This window comes from Vanessa cardui, chromosome 4, assembly GCF_905220365.1.
Source record: "Vanessa cardui chromosome 4, ilVanCard2.1, whole genome shotgun sequence".
Lineage (NCBI taxonomy): Eukaryota > Metazoa > Arthropoda > Insecta > Lepidoptera > Nymphalidae > Vanessa > Vanessa cardui.
The window spans coordinates 11,087,078-11,110,106 of record NC_061126.1 but is presented as its reverse complement, the minus strand read 5'-3'; the positions used below and the strand labels follow the sequence as shown (position 1 = coordinate 11,110,106).

At 33.2% G+C, this 23,029-nt stretch overlaps 5 protein-coding genes across 5 annotated transcripts; 2 read left to right on the top strand and 3 right to left on the bottom strand.

Moving 5' to 3' along the window:
* Positions 1-552: 552 nt before the first annotated feature.
* On the bottom strand, positions 553-5,595 carry LOC124544275 (TBC1 domain family member 19). The gene is made up of 11 exons (XM_047122751.1): positions 5,250-5,595; positions 5,040-5,174; positions 4,086-4,260; positions 3,828-3,915; positions 3,677-3,737; positions 3,324-3,557; positions 3,052-3,189; positions 2,566-2,716; positions 2,165-2,274; positions 1,481-1,572; positions 553-888 (listed from the first exon to the last, which is right to left on the bottom strand). Exons 1-11 carry the CDS (start codon positions 5,349-5,351, stop codon positions 633-635), a joined length of 1,542 nt encoding a protein of 513 aa, XP_046978707.1. The 5' UTR covers positions 5,352-5,595; the 3' UTR covers positions 553-632.
* A 394-nt stretch (positions 5,596-5,989) lies between these two features.
* Positions 5,990-6,928, top strand: LOC124543993 (protein yippee-like 5). Its single transcript, XM_047122313.1, has 3 exons — positions 5,990-6,230; positions 6,303-6,462; positions 6,787-6,928. The coding sequence occupies exons 1-3, from the start codon at positions 6,113-6,115 to the stop codon at positions 6,872-6,874; spliced, it is 366 nt and encodes a 121-aa protein (XP_046978269.1). The 5' UTR covers positions 5,990-6,112; the 3' UTR covers positions 6,875-6,928.
* A 1,060-nt stretch (positions 6,929-7,988) lies between these two features.
* LOC124543992 (tyrosine-protein phosphatase corkscrew) lies at positions 7,989-13,164 on the bottom strand. Its single transcript, XM_047122312.1, has 2 exons — positions 12,831-13,164; positions 7,989-11,525 (listed from the first exon to the last, which is right to left on the bottom strand). The coding sequence occupies exon 2, from the start codon at positions 11,422-11,424 to the stop codon at positions 9,535-9,537; it is 1,890 nt and encodes a 629-aa protein (XP_046978268.1). The 5' UTR covers positions 11,425-11,525; positions 12,831-13,164; the 3' UTR covers positions 7,989-9,534.
* Positions 13,165-13,339: 175 nt separating this feature from the next.
* LOC124544527 lies at positions 13,340-13,961 on the bottom strand. Its single transcript, XM_047123125.1, has 2 exons — positions 13,685-13,961; positions 13,340-13,609 (listed from the first exon to the last, which is right to left on the bottom strand). Exons 1-2 carry the CDS (start codon positions 13,874-13,876, stop codon positions 13,373-13,375), a joined length of 429 nt encoding a protein of 142 aa, XP_046979081.1. The 5' UTR covers positions 13,877-13,961; the 3' UTR covers positions 13,340-13,372.
* A 440-nt stretch (positions 13,962-14,401) lies between these two features.
* On the top strand, positions 14,402-20,869 carry LOC124544238. Its single transcript, XM_047122710.1, has 9 exons — positions 14,402-14,431; positions 14,535-14,795; positions 14,881-15,157; positions 15,974-16,146; positions 16,838-16,883; positions 17,496-17,592; positions 18,744-18,894; positions 20,045-20,205; positions 20,455-20,869. The coding sequence occupies exons 1-9, from the start codon at positions 14,402-14,404 to the stop codon at positions 20,867-20,869; spliced, it is 1,611 nt and encodes a 536-aa protein (XP_046978666.1).
* The last annotated feature ends 2,160 nt before the right edge of the window (positions 20,870-23,029 follow it).

Below are 23,029 nucleotides of genomic sequence, written 5' to 3'. Positions count from 1 at the left end.
AAAAATCCTATAAAAATTCTATACAAACAATATTTTGGGATAACAATTATTATTTAAATGTAGTGTTTACTCTACAATTGTATAAAAACAGTATTTTTTCAACCATATACCAAATAAACATGGATGTATATATTTAAACAACAATATTATTATCATTTGAAAATACTTTTACGAATTCTGAAAATCTTATACTGCTATTAACAAAAGGTAAAACTGAAATTAATGATTTAAGAAATAAATAGAATTCATTTCATTTCTGTGTAAGATAATTAATTTGACTATATTTATTCAAAATTGCCACGCAAAACACATTCAATAATGGTGCTCAATAGTTAATTAAAGGAAGTATATAATTCCCCTAGTTTTTCAATTTTTAGACTTTATAATGAAATGCAGACATGCGAAACCTACTCGTTATTTTGACGATAGATTACATATAATTTCAATTCTAATTTTAATTTTCTAATCCATTCTAATTCTAAAGGATAAACACTCGAATAATTCCAATTTTTTTTCATCATTCTCTCATTAGAAATTGTTAGAAATTCTTAAAAGCCCATTATTTACGTAAGCATAAACAAAAAAGGGGACGCATTTAAGAAATATTTGTGGACTGTAAAATTGTTCCACGATTAGGATTTCATTAAAGCTAATTGTAATAGCGGTATAACAGATATGGTCGATAAATCTGCTAAAACAGCATCAACATTTTGCAGCGTATTAACTTGAAAAATATTTTCTTTCCTGAAACTTAGTATAGCTAAAGCTAGTAATGGAAGAATTTCTAAACAGTCGTAACCGAGGATCGCGTCCCATAAAAGCAACAGTTGATCGGGTGGGAGATGTCCACTGAACGCTCGCATTAACCATTTAAATACAACTCGTATACTGAAAAAATAATACATAAAACAATAAGAAAGCTATATTATTAGCTCAAAACACTAGCTTGCACTGGAATATAACAGCTTTGACATTCATATATCATATAATTAAAAAGTAGCAAAATTGTCTATGTCTAAATCTCATTGTTTTCGATTAGTACAAAAAAACCAGGCAAGTTTAAACAGCTTAATATTATGAAAGGCAGAGTCGGATTTAAAGGTCTGGAGGCCCCCGGGCCACAAAGCAGTGGGGGCCCTAGGCAAACAGAAGCGTGAACAACCTTATAATTAAATTATCATGAATTAATTATTTTTTTATTTCAATAAGTAAGCTATGATTTATTTACTTGTATCGGTAACTTTTAAAATATTAAATAATAACATTATTATAATTTGACTATATCTCGGTATTTGTTAACTTGCTGAAAACTGTGGCACCCACTAATGAGGAGGCACCAGGGCAGTTGCCCCGGTTGCCCTCCCCTAAATACGGCCCTGATGAAAGGTACAACATAACCATATACATATAGTGTGATACCTACTTATTATTTAGTTATTTGTACGATTTCATGCGTTTTAGTATAAAATGTTATACTCACGGATTGATATTGATATTCCTGAAGTGAATCCAAAGCAGAGGTTCGTTTGCTTCCAGCAATCTCTCATACAGAAGACAGAGAGAAACTATTCCCTACAATTAAGCATTTTCTTGACAATATAGAGTAAAAACTAAGTTTTAGGCACATAAAAACATTGTCGCCCTTAAGTAGTTATATACGCTTTAGAATTGTATATAATGTATATAGGGGCTACGGGTGACATACTTTTGGTTTTTTCTTTTGCAAATGGGTCAGTTGATGGCAAGTGATCGCCATCGCCTATTTACAATTGCGCTTTAAGAAATATCAATCATTTCTTATATCGTCGATGCGCCACCAACTTTAGATACTAAGATATTGTGTTATGTCACCCTTCAAACCGGAACAAAACAAGTGTAATATTGTTTTTTAGGGGTACAATATCTGATAAAATATTGGTACCAAAACGGGCTCTCACAAAGCCCTATCGCGAAGTGAATAATCAGTATTTCATAATAATACTGTCATACTATGAGCAAATACGGATTAGTCAGTTAGTATCTAATTCTTAATTTTGCACCCTTTTATCCACTTCTGAGGTTAATAGCACGACTAGTTTTATTTTTTATCACTCTGAGTGATGGTTCGATTCGCTTAACTCTAAAACAGGTTATTACAATATATAATGGTTAGTGCATAGTTTACCTGAGGATGTGTTGAGATATAATGCAAACGATGCCAGTAGCGCATATAAAAGGCCCGAAACATAAAGTACAGTTGAACAGGGTCGTCATATAAATAACAGAATGGAGTTGCTGCAACAGATATTATTTATTTTATTATAAAAATCTATAACGTTTATTTCATACAGATGCTAGCACGTAGAACTATAAGTATATCTAAAGTTTTACAGCTGAACAGCTTTACAGCTACAAATGCGAATATTATACCATTACCATTGAGCCGAATTTGGTAAAACTTGCTATGGTCTAGGCCTGAACCCCAATGGCTAACATAGGTTTTTGTATGCCACGAAATGTAAGCTATATTGCGGGGCCAAAAAAATCAAACCGAATTATTATAAAAATATATTTTAATTGTCATACCGTACATGGTGAACCCGTGGAAGGGTATGACACCGCTGGGTGGGAAAGCGATGAGGCAGTCGGGCGTATGGCGGCCCTTGACGGCGACGCGAAGCGCGCTCGCGCCCGCAGCGCGCGCCGCCTCGCCATCACGCGAGAAGCACAGCATTACCTGCACACAACGCACAGTTCACTCCCCTTACCATCATCTGCCCCGTTTATTGCCACGTATATTACAATCGAATCGTATTGAAGAAATAAGGATGATAGAAATTCAATTGTGACTGGCTACGCGTTACTAGACATGGTTTGAAATTTTGAATATATCGTTAATCGGCATATTTGTATTCATCCATTGAGCGTTGGAACTTGACTCAATTGACAACAATTACCAATTAATAATTACCGATTATAATTGATAATTAGTGACGTCTAACAGGGATAAACATCATCAGGAATCGTATTCATCATCAGATATCGTAATATATCATCAATTCTCAAATTTACCTGATATAGCAAATCTTCAAACACGAAGTACTGATCATCATTGGAAGCTGTCAGCTGTACGTCTTTAAAAATGAGCTTGTCAATCATCAAGTCAACTTCTAGTACATTTTTCTTTAGTTGATTGAAGTATATAATTTGCTACAAATACAATTTTTCTATTATGCTTTAAATCTAAAGTGTCAAGTAATTTCTTATTACTTGCCTAAAACAAATACGGTATAATAGGAGTATTGTTGGGAATCGAGCATATAATTTAAATCTATCATCCTTGCCTGCTGTTTGACATCAGCGCCCAGGACCTGTGACCATAATTTAGCCCTTAAACATTGAGGACTGCCTTTTTTCAGGTACTCTTGTATAACAGGAGCGTATCCCAAAACTGCCACCCTCTCACCAAGCCCTATTCGCTCTGCTTCTAGGGTCGCGAAACCTGGAACCGTACTAGGCATGTTTGGATTTACACCGAGTAACGGTTCTCCGTTGGTCCATTCTTGGTATATCTTACGCTAAAAAGATACACGTGATTTTAATTATTATAGATAGCTGGATAAAACATGTACATAATACTATAGACAAAATGAAATAAAAAGGTCCTTCGAGGCGGATAAATATAACTTGTTAATACCAATTGATCTAACGTCTTGACTTGTAGAGGTAGATGAGCAAATTCCCATTTTGGTTCGTCTCTGAAACATTTTATATGTATTATGATACACCTAGAAATTGGAAAAAAATAAAATTAAACATTATGTCCTGTAACTTTAGTAATTACTCACTCTCTTGTAAATGGCACGTATCCAGATAATGTTAGTAAAACATCTAAAAAATCTTTTGGTGCGTAAACTGGTCTATATTTTGATAAATCTAAAAAATATATAATACATAATAAGATTGATAGTCAGTTTTGTCTTTATTCTCAATTTTATTTCGAACAATACAAGTTAAAATTGTTGTAGTACGACAAAAAGCCATTAAGTGATATTTTTTTTTACTTTATATTTAGCAAATATTAAATAACGACGCCTCAATTTTACCCAGGCTATATGTGCTGAGCTCGTTCCATTTGTCTGCAAGTTCTTCCTGTTCGCTTTGCGATCTTATTTTAGCCAGAGAAGTCTCTAAGTCTGAGCACATCGAATTTAATGATTTGTGTATTCTTTTCTCCCATTGAGCACTAGCTTTCGATAACGATGTTAATGGATCTAATTTCTAAAAAAAATATGTTAAATCGAAAACATTCTTAGTTAAAGTTTGGTGTATAGTATACATCTGATACAAAATATTATAAAAAGTTGCGGTATAGTTATGCTGGGTTAAAATCTTATATTTTAACAAACCGTAATTTTAATCAGACTTAGCTTGTTTCTTCAGTAAATCAATTTTTTTAACATTATAAAATACCTAATAATCTTCTTTTACTCTTAAAAAGAACGCTGATTTCCATATTTTTAATAAAAAAAAGCTATACATTTTGTACATATTCATCCCTAATTTCATCCTCTTAGACAATGAAGTTTAAAAAATGCTATGCTGCCGTTTAGCTCCAATTTCTTATCTCTTATTTAATCGCTGTATATGATATCTTTTCAAAAACGCTGTAATCGTTCGTAACGATCATTTTTTACTAATTTAGAGAAGCCTGATTTCTTCTTTCTAAACATTGATTTATTTATTACTTTCATAAAATAATAATGTACATGCAAACTTTTTTTGCTTTACTCTGTCACTAAGTTATTAACAAAATCCTCCTATTTGGAGTTTAAGTACGGGATGACTGATGAAAAGTTATTCTATAGCTATCTCAAATTTCAATTTCTCTTTACGCATAATAATAAATAAAAATCGAAAGAAAGAAGTATTTGGATCTTTCTTAACTTTATTTCTTATGTTATTTTTTTTTTTTCTATATAAAGTTTAAAGCATATTTAACCTTATCATTTAAATAGGAGTCCCCTTTTTATTCTAAAAATACAACACATTTCACTTACATTTTGTTTGCTCTGTGTTCGAACCCAATGAAAAACTGTATTCCTTAGTTTTGTATCTAAACCTTTTTCTTTCATTGCCTGTTGTAAAGTTTGCTTAAAATCTTCCTTTTTTACACTTGGTGATGATACCAGTTTCTGTTGGTTGAAAGAAATACTTTCAATTATGTAATATCTATTTATTAATCCTATTGTACAATAGAGGCTACTAACTTGTACATCACTGTAAAATGATTTGTATATTGAAAGGTTTTTGATTTCTTCCGCCAATTTCATAGCTGTATGGTGTATTGTTTCTTCTTTTAAGTTTTCCATTGTTACGAAAATATTTTAATTTTGTAAAATTGTTACGGACTAGACTTTGTTTACTTTTTTATTAAAAAACATACTTCACGTGGAAATTGAAGTTGTTGTAACTAGGGCAACGAAGTAACAAAGGCCGAAAGAAATGAGGTAATACATATTATTTATGTACTAATGTTAAATAGCAATTTTAGTATCTTATTAGTATATCTTCATTAGTAATATAGTCAATGTCGGAATACGAACTTTCAATAAATATTATATATTTTTATCTAATCCATAAAAAAATTGTTATAAGAATGGAATTATTATTATCAATTATATATTCTTAAGATATATCTTTAGAATATTTAAGGAATTGCTTTATTCCTTGTTTGGAATTGCTATATTCCTATTCATTAGTAAAAAAAAATTAATGCATATTTAAATATTTTATTGTCTTTAAATAGTATGTAACTAGTTAATAAAAGTCAAAATTGTTTCTATAAATTTCATCAATTAAAGCATAGGCTTTATTTTTTATTCATAACTGAACATTTAAAGTATTTACCATTTAAAATAACAATAACGATACTTAATCGAATAAAATAAATGAAAATGTACTCGGTTTCACTCTATGCCAAAGACAAATAGAATAATGTGTCTAAAGACTCTTTGAAACAATCAACAACTTGAAGTTTATTTTGGTTACGCTTGCTTACGTCAAATTACTAATACATGCATTATGATATGGATTTTATACTCTCTCCCTTCTGAACAAAGGAAGTCGTAAAATGGGTAAAATATTTTTGGATCATATCGGTGGAACTCGTTTGTTTTCATGTGCTGCATGCGATGTAGTATTAACAAATCGTTCCGAATTAATCAGCACCCGATTTACTGGGGCGACAGGTAACAGACAACAGCTGATGACTTTTGATAAACGAAAGAGTATGTTTATATACATATGACTTTTTTTTATAGGTCGTGCGTTTCTTTTCCATAAAGTGGTAAACCTAGTATATTCTGAAGTACAGGATAGAGTAATGCTGACTGGGAGACATATGGTTCGCGATGTTTCTTGCAAAAATTGTACGACTAAGCTCGGTTGGGTCTACGAGTTTGCTACAGAAGAGAATCAGAGGTATTATATGTGTAAAGTAATATAAAATATAAGTTATACAGATTCAGACTTATCCCAAAAAGGGATCTCTTCCAGTCAACCAGCACTTGATTACTACGATTACTTTCACTATGATTATCATTATGATTACCTATCTTTAGATTTTTTAAAAATTTATATATAACATGTATTAGACTTTATAATAGATGCAGTTCATGTATTTATTAATTACCCAGTCATATTAAAAAAGGACCAATAATCTTTAAAACTTATGATTCCAATTGTTATTTATTGGTATATAATTGTTTTTAAATTAAATGAAATATTCCTGAATCTATTTTTCAGATACAAAGAGGGAAGAGTAATCTTGGAACGAGCATTAGTGAATGAAACCGAAGGCATTGAAGAAATTCCAGTTAATAATGATGATTGAATTTCCTTAATAGTCAATTACTGAAAATATATTGAAAATGTGGTCATACTTAGATATCATTGTATCAAACATATAATTTTTAAAAATATTTTGTTTTCTTATATGTAAACCACAAATAGTATTGGAACAGGCTCGCTAAACTGACAATTGATGAGTAGATACTTGGAAATAAAAATTAAATATTGTATATTTCTTGTTGTTAATTTAAATGTTAAAAAATGATCCTCAAGTTAATAAATATTTAGAATGTTCTCAAAATGGTATAATAAACTGAATCATATAAGATAAAGTAATATAAAAGTTGATAGTTAAAACTATCACTACAACTATAACTTCAAAAATTTAGTGGTAATTGTATGTACAATATAAATGTTTAATTAATTTTTAGATTTTTATCTTGGTATTTAAATTAGTTTCTGACTAATCTTATAACAATGTTACAAACAACTGATCAAATTTAAATGATATATGCAGTGTAGTATCTTGTTTGGAATACAGCAATAGCTACTTTTATGTCGTAAATGTATATGTAAATGAGAACAGAATGAAAATTTACATGTAATTAAGTCTATATCTAAGATATCTCATCGTGTTTTAGATTTGTAAACATTTAGTTAAGGTTCCTTCATAGTAAAAATAAAAATTGTATTAAAAATACTATAATGTAATAAAGAGAATTAAAAATCTCTCACTATTTTTTGTCTTGTTGTCTTAATATAAATAAATAAGAATTTATATATGGATCATAAATTATTTATATTAATTATCGCTTTGTATAATATCTAAAACATTGGTCTAGTCATATTTGACTCAAGACCTAGTTCAAATCCACAAACCAAAATGAGCAGTAAATGTTATTTAAGTAGCTGTATAGTTTGAGTAAGAAGTATACTATTTGGTCCTGCGCCAAGTATCGCTTTCGCATATCGTCGTGCGTTCCATTGGACGTGAAAGAGTACATCACTCATACCTCATGTGTAGCTGGAAGCTTTCGAAATTGGTAGGTGTGGCCGTAATATGGACAGGAAACCATAATAAAAGTAACATATTTGTACAATATCACATTTTATTCATTATTATATTATATAACACAACATATATCATTTGCAGATAACATTTTTTTTTGTTTCTGTATTTATCTCCACGCAAAATACATAAGCTCAGCTTTACAAATTGGAATATATTATAAATAAAATGCCAACAACGTAGAAAAGATTTAAATCAATTGAGCAATGCATTATCTATACAGCGCGATGTGATATCATGAATTATAATTTTATGAGAATAACGTGTCATTCTCTAAATAGCACGTCAAAATATTCAAATAAATAAATTACAAAATAATTATAACGATTTTATACATATTATATTGTGCTTTATAATAGATCACTCAATTGATTTAAACTCAATATCATATACACAAATAGAAAATAAATTTCTTAAAAAAAATATCGCACCATCGCCTAAGGCGAAATATGAGACAAACTCCGTAAGCACCTGTCAGTTGCCAAAATAAAAAAAATCAAAAACACAATCATCAGGCTCAAAAACTAGTATAGAATAAACACTATCAAATATTTAGATAAAAATTATTTCATTGGTAGGTAGATATATCGACATACTATAACTACCTTATTACATACTTTAAAAAATATTATTTGTGTGGATTAGAGGTATCATGGCCGAAAGATAATTTATAAAAAAAAGGTCGCCTCAACTACATATCCTATTAAAAATTATAAAAAAAAAAAATTACCATTACAATAGAAAAATATTATGGTCACTATAGATTTACAGCTAATATCTGTTTTTTTAGATGAGGCAAATATATCGATGTATTTTCGTTATGTGTTCTACTGAAGTTGTTTCAAATTAAAAGTTCGTGTTTTTTTCTAACTCAATTACTCATACCATATGCAAATAAAAAATATACTCTGTCTAATTCAAAATCGATTCGAGATCACATTAAAGTCAACCTCCTGACTTCATATAGTACAATTTTAAAGCAATTAAATTATTTGAAACATTATCAGGTCTCCGTTTCATATTTTATATTATTTATCACCAACAATTAGGTACTATAGTTGAACTTTATAAGATTTATTATTTTCAATCTCGTTTTAATTACCAGTGAAGCGTATTCGAATTACAAGATTTCTGAGAAAAAAATAATGAATGCTAGAGCTAATTGTTTTAAATATACATAATTACTCCATCGCAACTTTTATAAAGAAAAATATAAAGTATCTTTCATGAATATGAAGCAATATAATAAACAGGAAAATTTAAATTGCTATTTTCAGATTCACTCTTTAACGTCTAAAGAAAAACACGGTGACTAATTTATTGGCTTGGGTCGTTAATTTGCGTCCTTCGAAAGGAGTAACTTATTATAAAGTATTCTTAATATTTTCATAACAATCAGTGAAAAATATCTTCTCATTTATATAAAGTATTGCATTACAATAAATCTATCGTCAAATTTAAAATCTGCACAGAAATGATTTAAAAGTTACATATATGTAACATCTATTAAACTATCGATTTGCATTTCAAATCTCTAATCTAAGAAACGAAAGTTCCTTACTTTTTTCATTCGATAAAGCGTTTGCAAATATTTGAGAAAGGATTCTCTTACTTTGAATACATTTTAACAGGGATCACATACGCGGAGCTTCTGAAGCTGGCGCAGGCCGGAGTCCCACACGTTGTTTTTCAGTTTCAATAAACTCTAGCAAGGCCATGTATATGAACTTATATTGAGCCTCGTTCTGTACCATACCAGATCGTTGGTCTCGAACCATCTGCACTGTCCGATGAATATCTATTTCACAATCGAAACCCTCTTTCCGTATTTGATCCAGAATCATATCAATAACAATGAATGTACCGGTTCTGCCGATGCCCGCAGAGCAATGGACGCACACAACAGCCTGGCTTGGCGGATCTGGGCCGGTCATTATTTGCTGCAGCCTGTAGTTAACGTCGAGTAAAATGTTTAGCACTCGACCGGGTTCCGAAGGTACTCCGTGGTCGGGCCATGCAGTGAAGTGAAAATGGTATATGGTCCTCTTGATGCTCGGTTCATCTTTCTTCGTCACAACAAAACGTCGTAAAGTGTAATCTTGAGTGGAAGACTCGGACTCGTTGTAAATGGTATACTTTTTTATCACTTCTGTCTTATTAAGTTCGGGCCAGTACCGCTCACACTTTACCTTACCGCGTTCTATTTCTTTTGTTGTCATAATTATGATACGTACGTCTTCCTGCCATATCATCGACCAAAATTGATAAATCGTGGTTGAGAGACAACCTTGTGTAGCAATGTAGATTTTGTTATATACCTTGTCCGGATCACCATTTTCAATGACTTCCGTAGATTTTGGTATGGTAGTGTTTACGTAGTTTGGATTCGTGCGGAGAACATTGAGTTCGAAGGGGGGTATAAGCTTGTGAGTACCATTACCATAACCTTTTGAAATTTCTCTCGGTTTTTCCTGCGTGATAATTACTCCCTTGTGAGTGGGTGATGTTTTCCCTTTTATTTTTGATGCGCCGTCTTTAGCGTGGGGAGAGTTGTTCTCATTACTTCCGTTCAAATCCTGTGAGTCAGAATTGGAATCAATGAAATCGCAACGGATGTAATTTGCATTAATATAATCGGAACCCGGTGGGGCGTCAGATGGAATGTCCCGTAGAATTACTCGAGTGTGATCAAATGGAATAATATTTTTATATCTGTTTTTTCTAATATTTTCCGGCTTAGAACCTTCCATTCTATCAAAAAGCTGTAAATTTTCCATCATTTGTAAAGTTTCAAATTCCTCCCAAAAACCTTGTTTGTACGCCATGCTCTCTATCGGTCCCTCGTTTTCTTTCTGCAGTTGTTTAACTCGTGTATGGAAGTGATGCACTTGGATACGTGTTGCGTTAAAAGGTTGGATAAGCCTCAATACATCACCTGTTGTTTCAACCATAGGATAGTTTCGATAGTGTTCTATCAGACTGACAAGATCGTCAAAAGATTGGCCGCCGCCAACATCATATTTATTGTCCTTTCTCCTTATTATCACATGCGTAACTCTATCTCGCGTGCGAACGGAGAGCACAAAGTCACCTGGTTGACGCTGCGATTCTCTTACCAGAAAAGAACCATTTTTACCATTCTCTAGCATCATCCGTTCTGCCTCTTTAGCGGTGAGTTGACCATGATACCACCTTTCAGTTGTGGGATCAGCACAATTAAGAGGTGTTTTTATTCGAATGATATTTCCGTTTTTTTCGCGTAGTTGGCCCTGATTGTCCATGTAGAACTGAACCAATTCGGATAGAGTGGCAAACTTTTCGCCTCCATATAGATCAAGAAATTCGCCATTGTTTTGTATTTTAATGTGGATTACTTCAGTCCCTCTCCGTACAGATAAAGTGAAATCACCTTTGTTGCTCATGCTCGGTCTAGCCAGGAAATATCCATCTCGGCCAGACTCTAGTAACAGCTTCTCTGCATCCACTCCATTCAATGATGGATGAAACCATCTCCGAGTTATCATCTTACATTAACAAAAGCACCACTATGATACTTAAAAACTACTTATCAAATTAAACTGTTGTCCTCTACTAGCCTTAACCTCCATATATCTTCAGCACACATCTGAAAAAAAAAGGAAATAATTTTAACAATCAAAATTTCATATCAGATATCATAGTCCACCCATTCATGATATTTATATCTACTATCAAACTGCAAAACTAGAATTGTAGTATTTGGTTAAAAGTTTTGAATAAACATTATGTATACAGTCACAAGGCACATCATATCTTTTTCCTAGTCCAAGGATACCAATAGTGGTGTATTGTCAATGTCCTTAACATTATCAGTACATCTGGTTAACATTTCTTACAATACCTATGTCTCTGGACAGTGCTGATCACTTACTATCAGGTCGTCTATTTGCCCATATGTATGCCCTAATATGAGCTAAATAGGTAGGAATATGTAAGAAGTAAATGTTATTGGAACAACATTTCCTTTATAACCCTTAGAAGTGGAATTTTATTTTATTTTTACTCTTATTATTTTATAATCTATTCATATTAAAAAAACATTTTTTAGTTGAATGGTAGGATGTATGTTGGACCATGTGACAATAAATGTTCACTCATGTCAGAAAAAGGAATAGGTTTAACCTACCATGGTATCTATAAAAGTTTATTATTAAGATATGTAAGTGGGCATGTGAATACATATATAATAGCATGTGAATAGCGTTATGAATATGGGCAGAACTACTTACTTTAAATAAATAATTGATGTGCCTTGATAAATATTGTCTTTCTATAGTGAACTGTGCGTTGATTTTTATATTTATTAAATTTATCTATGATGTTGATTCTAGAGATGATGAAGTTTAAATTTTGATAGCTAAATTATATACAATAACATACACAAGCCACAGAACATTTTTAAGTGTATGTGAGTCTAAAATATCAAAAAACATAGCATGTCCAGCAAATAAGACTATTAGTTTACATTTAGAAATAGAAGTATAAATTTGACTAGTACAATTATTAATATTAGAAGTTTTGTTTAATTACTTTATACTTTAGATATTTTTTATATATTTGTAACCTTAACAAATGATTATTATGAGAGATAGAATACCAAAATATTGATCTTTTTTTTTAATTATAAATGTGTTTAATATAATAAGATCAGATAGTTTCAGTGAGGTAATGATTGGGTATGAAAAATCGCAATAAAATAAATTAAAACAATTACTTATAACAAACTACAAGCTCTACGAATGTATAACGTGCATACTCTTTATAACGTCGCACACACAGTTAGACATACTATGATTGAACATACACAAAGATAAGTATAGTAAAACAAGGAACTGTAGATACATACATACTGAAATTTAACGTTATTTTTAATATTCTCCGTCATCCTTACCTCAAAAAGGCACTTCTACAGACTGCAACCTGTAATTTTCTTTAAAACAAGAATTAAATCCTCTGAAGTGTTGTTGCTATGCTGACTTTAGACTTTTTGTATCACTGTTTTCAAGGGCGTATTCACGAGTAAAGTAGCGCACTTTAAATAATATATGTACGTAAAATTAAAGCGACCTCTTTATGCACCATCAATTAAATAAATATAAAATAAACACATAATCCTGGACATTATTTTAAACTAAAAGCCAAAAATTAATTTCATTCCTTGAGGGCCTGCGGAAATGTCACACAACTTTTCGTTTTTTTTTGTTCTATGTCAAAGGCCGTCACTAACTGACAGATAAAATGTGGATTGCAAGGTAATTATTTTATTGCCATATCTATTTATTGTTTATTACGATATTTGTAAAAATAACATTCACTTTAAATGTGTACTATGCTAATACTATTACTAGAAAATTTGTTACAACTTATAGAATTAAAAAAGAAAACAAACAAATAAAATAAATTTATTTAATTACTTTCACTATCGAATAAATATTAATTTTCAAGTGAATCAGATTTACATTTTTGAGATTTCCCCAAATAGCTAGAAAACACTTTACGAATAGCATGACGTTTGTTTTGAGATGAAGATTCTCCCTGCTGCACAGGAGAATTCCGCCAGTGCTCAGCAAAACTTTGACGTTTAAAAACTTTTCCCAAGGATTGCCATTTTTGCTCAGGGGCTATCTCCTTCTCCTCAAATTTTTCTTGTTTACCTGTTGGTCGATCGCCCTGCAATTTTATTGGTTAAATTTAAATAAACGAATACAACTACGTCTTCATCGAATAAAATTTACAATTTCATACATCATTTGATTTAGTAGACCGAAGTTGATTTCGAAAAAAATTTGTAATAGATTTCTTCCAGCTTTTAGAAGTTTTATAAGCATTCAGCTCCAAGTTATCCGGACCTTCAACATTGTTTTTCTTACTACAAGCATTTTCTTCATTCTTTAAAGAGTTCTCAATTTGAAGCTGGGCACCTTCGGGACACAACATTTTATTAGTTTATTTTAAAAATAATTAAGAAGTTTTACAAAACGATTACAAATTATTTTTTTTCAATTCGTATATGAATGTATGTCAAAATTGTTTTTTTTTATTAAAACATTTCCATAAAACCTACTTACATGAGCATAGAGTTTATATTATGCTTGATCTGTTTTACTTACTGTAAATTATTTTATAGATGTTACACTCTCGACTTTTCGAACAATAAAGTTGACAATGTTAGATAGACAATTTTATAGTTCTTTATCTTTTTTTTGTAGATACTTAGATTAGCATTAAATTAAAATTTTCTAACAGAATATAATTAAAAAAAAAAATTAAATCAAAGATTCGCACGTGCCTTTCAAGGAGTGAAACTAGTGAACTGTAAAGTTTAAACTGGAGCCTTTTGCAGTTTATATAGTCTTTGACAACTGCAATCTGTGTAGCGACGTTTTTGGCGGGAGTTTTCATTAATTTGGTGTCTGAACTAAAGAAGAAGAGTATATTTGTTATTATAAATTATTCAAAATAATGACCGCCACTGCAACCCCTACGAATCAGGTTTACATATTTATTTATAATTTATTATAGTTGTAATATAAAACGCAATTGACGGTAGAAGTTTAAATAATACAGTTTAATTTAACTGATGTTTTCACTTTAGGCCGTGTCAGAGTGGGTTAAAGTGTTTCCTCGTCAAGCAACCGAGAATTATACAAGTTCTCTAGCTTTTATGAAACAGCTGACAGTTGTGGCTGTTAGTACGATAACATATTTAAAAAATGCATTTCCGGAAGACAGTTATATGGTCGAATCTTTTGGTGGTGTGAAATTACGTATTCTAAAGAAAAAATGTCGCGATGAACTTGCACAGTTTCTTAGTACGGCTTTAGTACAAGCATTTGAGGCTTTTGATAAGAAATATGTAAGTTTTTATTTTTCCTTAGCGATTAACGCATTTGCCATATTATAATAAATTATAGTAAACTTATATTAATATATTTCTTTAGCTTCATCAATTAGCGCTTTGCTTTTACGAAGAAGAATGTAAACTAGAAAATTTAATTGAATATCACATTTTTGAGTATTCATATACTGACGATGGGGTGACCATGAATGTTCATTCAAAAAATCGGGATAATGTTAAACAAAGCACGAAATATACGTTCGAAAATGTAAGAGAACGTACCATCCACCTGATAAGAGCCTGCGTCGTTATAATGCAGGCATGTCAGAACGACCTGCCATCGTCCTATGATGTCAGTCTGCGGCTATATTATAATGAAGGTAAACGATTTTTGGTTGGATAAGCTATTATTTTTATTTTAGTCAAATTTAATATTCCAGTGTCCTTAATATAGGATATACTACTAAGTGTGGTAGTAGTAGTGTAGTAATAGAAGTGTAGTATGTCAATAGGACACTTTAGATTACATTCTGGTGTACTGTCAAATTATAATAAACACTATCTAATAGGCTTTTTGACTATTTTTTAAAATTCCTTTTACATTATTTAGTAGAGATTCAGGAACCCAGTAGAAGTTGATTTTTTTATTTCTAGTACTTTTTTGCCGGAAAATTTCATATTAAAAATTCCATGTTTAAATACAGCGCGAAAACGCTACTTGGACATGGCGCTGCAATGGGGTCGGTGACGTCACTTGCCTGTATTTTAATATGTGGTACATATAGTAGGCAAGCAAGGATAACGAGCAAGTGACTTCACCATAAGCCTGTCCAATCCGGAGCGTTTTTTGACACGTGACAAACGTTTAGAAAAATGCATTTTTATTTATGGATTTTTAGATAAATCAAGTATTATTTTCAATTTTCGTTGTTAAATCACTATTTATATACTCATAATATATACTGATTATAATAAAAGACACTTTTTTTTTCGCATTGTCAAATAGCCTATTGAAGACTGACTAGATTTAGATACTAACAAAATAACTATTTCTTGCTAATATAATAAGTACATGCCTATTAAGACACAAAAATATACAAATGTTGACTGAATAACTTTGCAATACTTTCGAGTTAAAAAAAGATATATATAATTCCGCTAAGGTTTATTATAGTGCACCTGTCTGCCAATAATAGATGCCCCCGCTGACTATCAAGCACCAGGCTACCTCTCCACCAATGAAACTGAAGATCATTTAGACCCAACGCTGTCTGAAGCCATCAAGCTTGGCTGGGTCGAAACACCTTATCATAAGCTGATTGCTCGCTCTTACATAAAGGAGCAAATGAGAGCCAGCCATGAAGCTATAGTAAGTAAAAAAAAAATAGATGTCGTCTGCATTTAATACACTTGTGATTTCATTCTTAAGATTAAAGACTCGTTTCAATGGCATTCCTATGAATGACTCTCATTGTCATTAAATAATCCATTCAAGTTTTATATCACGTTCTTTAAAATTGTGATTTAATTAGAATTAACGAATTTATCACGTTCTTTAAAATTATGAATTAATTACAAATGACGAATTCGAATTTTAATTTGTATATGTTTATACATTCATATCATACGTGTATATTCTTCAATTTACTTTGGTATGATACCAAAATAAATTTCGTATACTGCATACTTACTATATTGAAGTTAAACTTTGAAATTATTTTTTTTTATGATATAGGTTGGTGGACGAGCATATAGGCCACCTGATGGTAAGTGGTCACCATCACCCATAGACAATGACGCTGTAAGAAATATTAACTATTCCTTACATCGTCAATGCGCCACCAACCTTGGGAACTAGGATGTTATATCCCTTGTGCTCGTAGTTACACTGGCTCAATCACCCTTTAAACCGGAATACAACAATTCTGAGTACTGTTATTTGGCGGTAGAATAACTGATGAGTGGGTGGTACCTACCCAGACGGGCTTGCACAAAGCCCTGTCACCAAGTAAAGATTAATTAATTGCTAAGAAATATAAACATATAACTGTATGTTATAGCCATCTCAAAATGCACCGGTGCTAACAAACGAAATGGAATTATCTGGTAAGTATCGTAAGCCATTTTCAATTGAATCTTGCCTAAATTATTATTATAAACAATAAATTAAGAGATTATACTGATTTTGATAGACCTGTTCCCATTGATATTGTACTAAAAATGCTGATATCAAAAAAATAATCTAGTGACACATAGTTTACGAGCAAAAACCTAATCATTTCTGAAACACTGCTTATTTACTACAGTTACTTCATATTATTTCCATAATTTTGTAAAAGGGAAGAGTAAGTAGATATTTAAGTTCATCAATTACTAATAAACAAATATATCTCAAATAGTCACTTTTTATGTCATGGTGGGTAGAAACAAAAGAGAAACGTCTCATATAGTGGACAAGTAGAAATAGTTTAAAGTAAATCATCGTTCCATACACATCATAAAAGGGGTTTGTATAAATGGGGTTATTGTGGACAGATTGAGGGAATAGTTACTCAAAATCCAGTATATGTTACCTCTCTTTCTTTGGTATTTACCTTATTGCTACAGTAGTGCGACCATAATTTAACGCAATTTTGACGGAGACTTTTTCATATGAGATATGGTTCTTCTTTCATATTATTTATCGACGCTTTAATATCAAATGTCTTGGCACGTCAGGTTCAGAAGTTCGTTCGGAAAATGAGATTCAGTTAGTATGTCCGTGCAACAAGTACGATGGTGAACCTTACAACTCAAGTGAACTTCTTACTTGTTAGTGAGTATCATGTTTTTTTTTTTGTATTTTCTTGTACAATTGTGTGGTAGCAGTGGCGCCAGGTATGTTTATTGATCGGGTTGTTGCAATCCTTTGAGTATTAAGTTAACTGGGAAAAGTATACACATAGTCTTCTCTATGTTCTCCTTTCTGAAGCAACACCAGGAAAAGGAAAACAGAATTAGATTGCAATACGAAAATACACTTATTTTGTGATTCCGAAAAGTTTGTCAGTTTAGGGTAATTTTGCCTTCAGCGCCAGGTATAGTAAAGACACAAGCAACTAACTAAATACACTTTCCGGTTTTTAAAAAAACCACTGAAAACCGCTATCCAACTTCGATTTTTGTTACTGGGTTTTAACTACACTGGCTTACCATTCACACTAGATCATAGCAATAGAAAACATTTATATATGTAAAGTAAAAGTAAATTAAAGTAACAGCCTGTGTATTTTCCTCTGCTGAGATAAGGCCTCTTTCTCCATTAAGGAGAGGGTTTGGAACATATTCCACCACGTTGTTCCAATGCGGGTTGATGGAATGCAAATGTGGCAGAATTTCGATGAAATTAGACACATTCAGGTTTCCTCAGGATGTTTTCCTTCACCGCCGAGCACGAGATGAATTATAAACACAAATTAAGAACATATTTATATTGGTGCTTGCCTGGGTTTGAACCTGCAATCATCGGTTAAGATGCACGCGTTCTAACCACTGGGCCATCTCTGCTCATTTATATATGACCGTAGAGTAATTGATGAGTATCCTACCGAAGGTCCTGCTTTTTTTTTTTATGGTATAGGTTGGCGTACGAGCATATGGGCCACCTGATGGTAAGTGGTCACCATCGCCCATAGACATTAACGATGTAAGAATTATTAACTATTCCTTACATCGTCAATGTGCCACCAACCTTGGGAACTAAGATGTTATGTCCCTTGTGCCTGTAGTTACACTGGCTCACTCACCCTTCAGACCGGAACACAACAATACTGAGTACTGTTGTTTGGCGGTAGAATAACTGATGATTGGGTGGTACCTACCCAGACGGGCTTGCACAAAGCCCTACCACCAAGTAAAAGTGCTATGAAATGAAACGATTTCCATAGTTTAGATGTATTTCGGTAAGTGGTTGTTATTGTTGCGAAGCTACTGCAATACGCAGCAGCACGCAGCGTGCTACGGCGTGTCGCGCGCCGCCCGCCCGCCGCGCCACTGCTGCGCGCCGTGCCACGACCGCGACCCCTCGCGCACGCCCACCGACACCAAGCTCGTCGCGCTGACAGCCAAGAAGAGAGAGGTGACAAGTGCAATCTTAATATATCCGGAGGTGTATTCAAGTCAGGGCGTCACGGTAGCACGCGTAAGCGATCCCGTGGCACCCGTCGAAAGACGGAGAGGGTACCGCTGGTTTTTTAGTGGGTAAACCCGGTGGTCCTGGGTGCACTCGGTGTCCAGGAAACTGGGGAGTCCCACACCCCCCCCACTTCCATCACGTGGGAGAAGCGCGTAAAGCGTTTTTCCAGCGAAAAAAAAAAGGTGTATTCAAGTACTTTTTTAAAAAGTAATCTATGTATGTTAAATAAAAAAGGATGTTCTGTGCGAGTGGGTACGCTTATAGTGTTAAATATTTAAAAATAGAAGTTTAATGCAATAACGAATCTCCGAGCAGGCTTCTCTGAAAAGTTTCAATTTCTGCAGCAAAGTCACATTGTAATTCTAAGGTCGAAATTCTCTGGATATTAGCTTAGGTTTTATCTAAACGAGATCGTTAATCCTTTTTTTATAAGATACTGAAGAATATTGACAATAGTAACTTATGTAACAATTATTCAGTTTTGATCGATGTCATCAAATACAGTGTTATGGATATTGTTACCTTGTTCGTACTCAATCGTTTGTACTCAAGCGAGTCCATAACATAAGAACTGGCAGTATTAATCTAGATTTTTATGGTTTTCTCAATATTTGAGTAGGACAAAAGAAGCGAACAGTTTCGGTATGGTGAGTGGCGTGACAAAACGTGATTTCCTACAGTAGTTCCTCGGAGCTTAATAGATATCCACTTTTCATACCTACAACAATAACAACAGCTCGTAAATTCCCACTGCTGGGCTAAAGGCCTCCTCTCCCATTGACGAGAAGGTTTGGAACATATTCCACCATGCTGTTCCAATGCGGGTTGGTGGAATACACATGTGGCAGAATTTCTATGAAATTTGTCACATGCAGGTTTCCTCATGTTTTCCTTCACCGCTGAGCACGAGATGAATTATAAAGACAAATCAAGCACATTAATCAGCGGTGCTTGCCTGGGTGTGAATCCGCAATCATCGGTTAAGATGCACTCGTTCTAACCACTGGGCCATCTCGACTCATTTCATACCAAATTAATATTAATTAAAAATATTGAACTGAACCGTTTAGACAATAATATTATTATACAACAGTGTCTCAGCATATTCCGTCGCACTCTTGAGCTATGTACGGAACTGCCAGCTATAGAGGTGCGAAATATCACGGAACGTTTTCGTGTATCCGACGTGAACGCCACAAAGCTCATGAAGTTGCTTCACTCGCACGGCATAATTAGACAGGATCCGGATTTCGAGTATGTGTTTATATTTATAACAGTAGTTTATTGTAATCACTTTTAGCTTGTCCAGTAAATAACAAATAATTCTGCTAACTGTTCTGATAATATATTTGGATACTTATGTATATTACTGTTGGTACCCTTAATGTTTCACAATCTATTATGAGATTTATATGCGTATATAAAACTTTTCACTTTATATGACAAGATTTGGTTTATATAATATGTAGATTCCAATAAATAATACAGGATTATTGTTCCCAGTATGTACACTTCCCAAAAAATAATACCAGAACAACTAAAATCGGTTATGTCGAAATTCTTTAATACAAGAGAAGTGAACATAGTCGATCGTCTTTTAGCAGAGACATTCGAGTCTCAGGTAAGCGTGCCCGACCCAGTGGGAGAGGTACTTAGTCCTCTGGAAAAGGTAAGTCTTCAGAACACATCTTACATCGGTAAGGTTATAGACAACCCTGGAATAAATAAACCGCTCAATGAAGATTCGACCGTAAAACAATATAGTGAAGCTGTATGTTCTAATGACAGAGTTGAAGAACCTAGTACGACTCCAGTGGAAGTTTTTAAGAAAACTGGTAAAAGAAAATTAAATGATGGAGATAGACCGGTCTTGAGGACAGGAGTTAGGACTAAAAGAGCCAGAACGATTCCTAAATAAGTTGATTTCTCTAATATAATTCTTATTTAAAGTTAATTGTTTTGAGCTTATTTAATTAGTAAAGGTTTAATTATTCAAATGAACATGTAAAACTATATTCAAGTTTTTCTTTCATATCGATGAGTATACGAGATAACTGTCGTCGATGGTATTAGAATATTTTTTGAGTTTTTTTTAGTTTTGTCTAGAATACATTTAATTAGTTGTTTTATTTTTTAATAATATTTCCAATATCTTTAATTAAATCTTTAGAAAAACGGACCTTTAATTTGTACCAATAAAAACTTTGTCGTTTATTCGTCTTATACTTCTCTTCGTCTTTTACTTTAGTAAAAATGTAAACACCTACAATATTATCATGTATAATCTGTTCCAATCGAAGTGGGAATAAAGATGAACAAACCTTAGATTTACGTATTATTTTGTGTACTATGTGTGTAAAAAGATTATGATTAATTGGTATATATTTAGTTATAAGACTTGACTACTTGTGGGCTTGGTGGTAGGGCGTTTTGCAAGTCCGTCTGGGTAGGTACCACCCACTCATCAGTTATTCTGCCGCCAAACAACAGTACGCAGTATTGTTGTGTTCCGGTTTGAAGGGTGAGTGAGCCAGTGTAACTACAGGCACAAGGGACATAACATCTTATTTCCCAAGGTTGGTGGCGCATTGACGACGTAAGGAATAGTTAATATTACTTACAGCATCATTATCTATGGGTGATGGTGACCACTTACCATCAGGTGGCCCATATGCTCGTCCGCCAACATATATAAAAAAAAAACTTATATCCTCTTTAATTTTACTTCCAAAGTTCTGATAACAGTTTTGTCAACGTTCATAACGTACGTTGTCAATTTTTTTCGCAAATGCATAGCGAATATTTTACATAAATCAAGCCTCGCAATCCAATGACATCACATCAATTTCCCGTCCAATGTTGTTTATTTAGTTTTTCTGCTATAATTGTTGGAATAGAGTATACAGATAATAAACTTGTGTTTGATATCGAGACTACATAAAACAACCCCACTTCAACCCCAATGAACACAAGTTTGCGCGTTGACCGCTAAAAAATCACCATTTATCGTATCTCCACTATTCGAGAACGTTCCGATAGCCGCCACAGCTAGTATCGGAATACTTGGCGTCGATGTTTCGAACCTCGTTTTGTTCCACGGTCAATTGGAAGGCAAATCTAAATTGGCATCAAAAAAGCTCGGTGTGCTCAGCAAGGCAAGCCAGTATTTTCATGTTGGCCCATCGCCTAAAATTATACAAGGCACAAATTCTGTCCCACATGGAATACTGCTCTCACCTCTGGGCGGGTGTTCCCCAGTACCATCTCCTTGCATTTGACCGTATCCAACGCAGAGCGGCTCGAATTATCGAAGACCAAGCTCTTTCCGATCAGCTTGATCCCTTGGCTTTGCGTAGAAATGTTAGATTACTCTGCATCTTCTACCGAATTTTTCACGGAGAATGTCCCGAGGAATTGTTCGGATTAATCCCGGCTGCAGAATTTCACCTTCGGACATCTCGTCAAAATTCGAAATGCCACCCCCACTTTTCGGACATCAAGGTCCACAACAGCGCGATATTTAAGACATTTTCTACCTCGCACAACCACTCTGTGGAACCAGCTTCCGCCGGCGGTTTCTCCGAACCGATACGATTTGGGAACCTTCAAAAAAAGAGCTTACTCCTTCCTTAAAGGCCGGCAACGCAACTGCAAGCCCCTCGGTGTTGCAGATGTCCATGGGCGGTGGTATCGCTTTCCATCAGGTGAGCCTCCTGCTCGTTTCCCCCCTATAACATAAAAAAAATACAGATATCGATATCCATGAAGGATATCAACGACAAGAGATACCATAATAATGACAAGATATAAAACAATAAAAAAAATTTACACGAGCAAGTAGCAAGACGAGGTTTTATTTAGAAATTACTTTTTAAGAATTTTTTTAATTGCTCACTTTTTTTAATGTTCGAAGTATTTGAAAGGTATCTCGATTTGGGAGGTGCCTTAAAGCCAGAATTTATCAAATCTTTACTTCAATAAACATGTCACTACTAAAATATGGCCAGAACGCTTAAACAAGAGTTTTTGCTTTTACGTTATATTTATATTTAATTATAACTGATTACGTAATAATAGT

Bases quoted from the DNA above. Each gene is read 5' to 3' on its own strand.
- LOC124544527 (XM_047123125.1), bottom strand. From the start codon at position 13,876: ATGTTGTGTCCCGAAGGTGCCCAGCTTCAAATTGAGAACTCTTTAAAG. The intron at 13,610-13,684 runs GTATGAAATTGT...ATAAAATTGCAG, and splicing joins GGTCTACTAAATCAAATGAT to GGCGATCGACCAACAGGTAA.
- LOC124544275 (XM_047122751.1), bottom strand. From the start codon at position 5,351: ATGGAAAACTTAAAAGAAGAAACAATACACCATACAGCTATGAAATTG. The intron at 1,573-2,164 runs GTAAACTATGCA...GCTTAATTGTAG, and splicing joins ATATCTCAACACATCCTCAG to GGAATAGTTTCTCTCTGTCT. The intron at 889-1,480 runs GTGAGTATAACA...TTATTTTTTCAG, and splicing joins AGGAATATCAATATCAATCC to TATACGAGTTGTATTTAAAT.
- LOC124544238 (XM_047122710.1), top strand. From the start codon at position 14,402: ATGACCGCCACTGCAACCCCTACGAATCAG. The intron at 15,158-15,973 runs GTAAACGATTTT...TGCCAATAATAG, and splicing joins GCGGCTATATTATAATGAAG to ATGCCCCCGCTGACTATCAA. The intron at 18,895-20,044 runs GTGACAAGTGCA...ATTATACAACAG, and splicing joins TGACAGCCAAGAAGAGAGAG to TGTCTCAGCATATTCCGTCG.
- LOC124543993 (XM_047122313.1), top strand. From the start codon at position 6,113: ATGGGTAAAATATTTTTGGATCATATCGGTGGAACTCGTTTGTTTTCA. The intron at 6,231-6,302 runs GTAACAGACAAC...TTTTTTTTATAG, and splicing joins CCGATTTACTGGGGCGACAG to GTCGTGCGTTTCTTTTCCAT. The intron at 6,463-6,786 runs GTATTATATGTG...TCTATTTTTCAG, and splicing joins GCTACAGAAGAGAATCAGAG to ATACAAAGAGGGAAGAGTAA.
- LOC124543992 (XM_047122312.1), bottom strand. From the start codon at position 11,424: ATGATAACTCGGAGATGGTTTCATCCATCATTGAATGGAGTGGATGCA.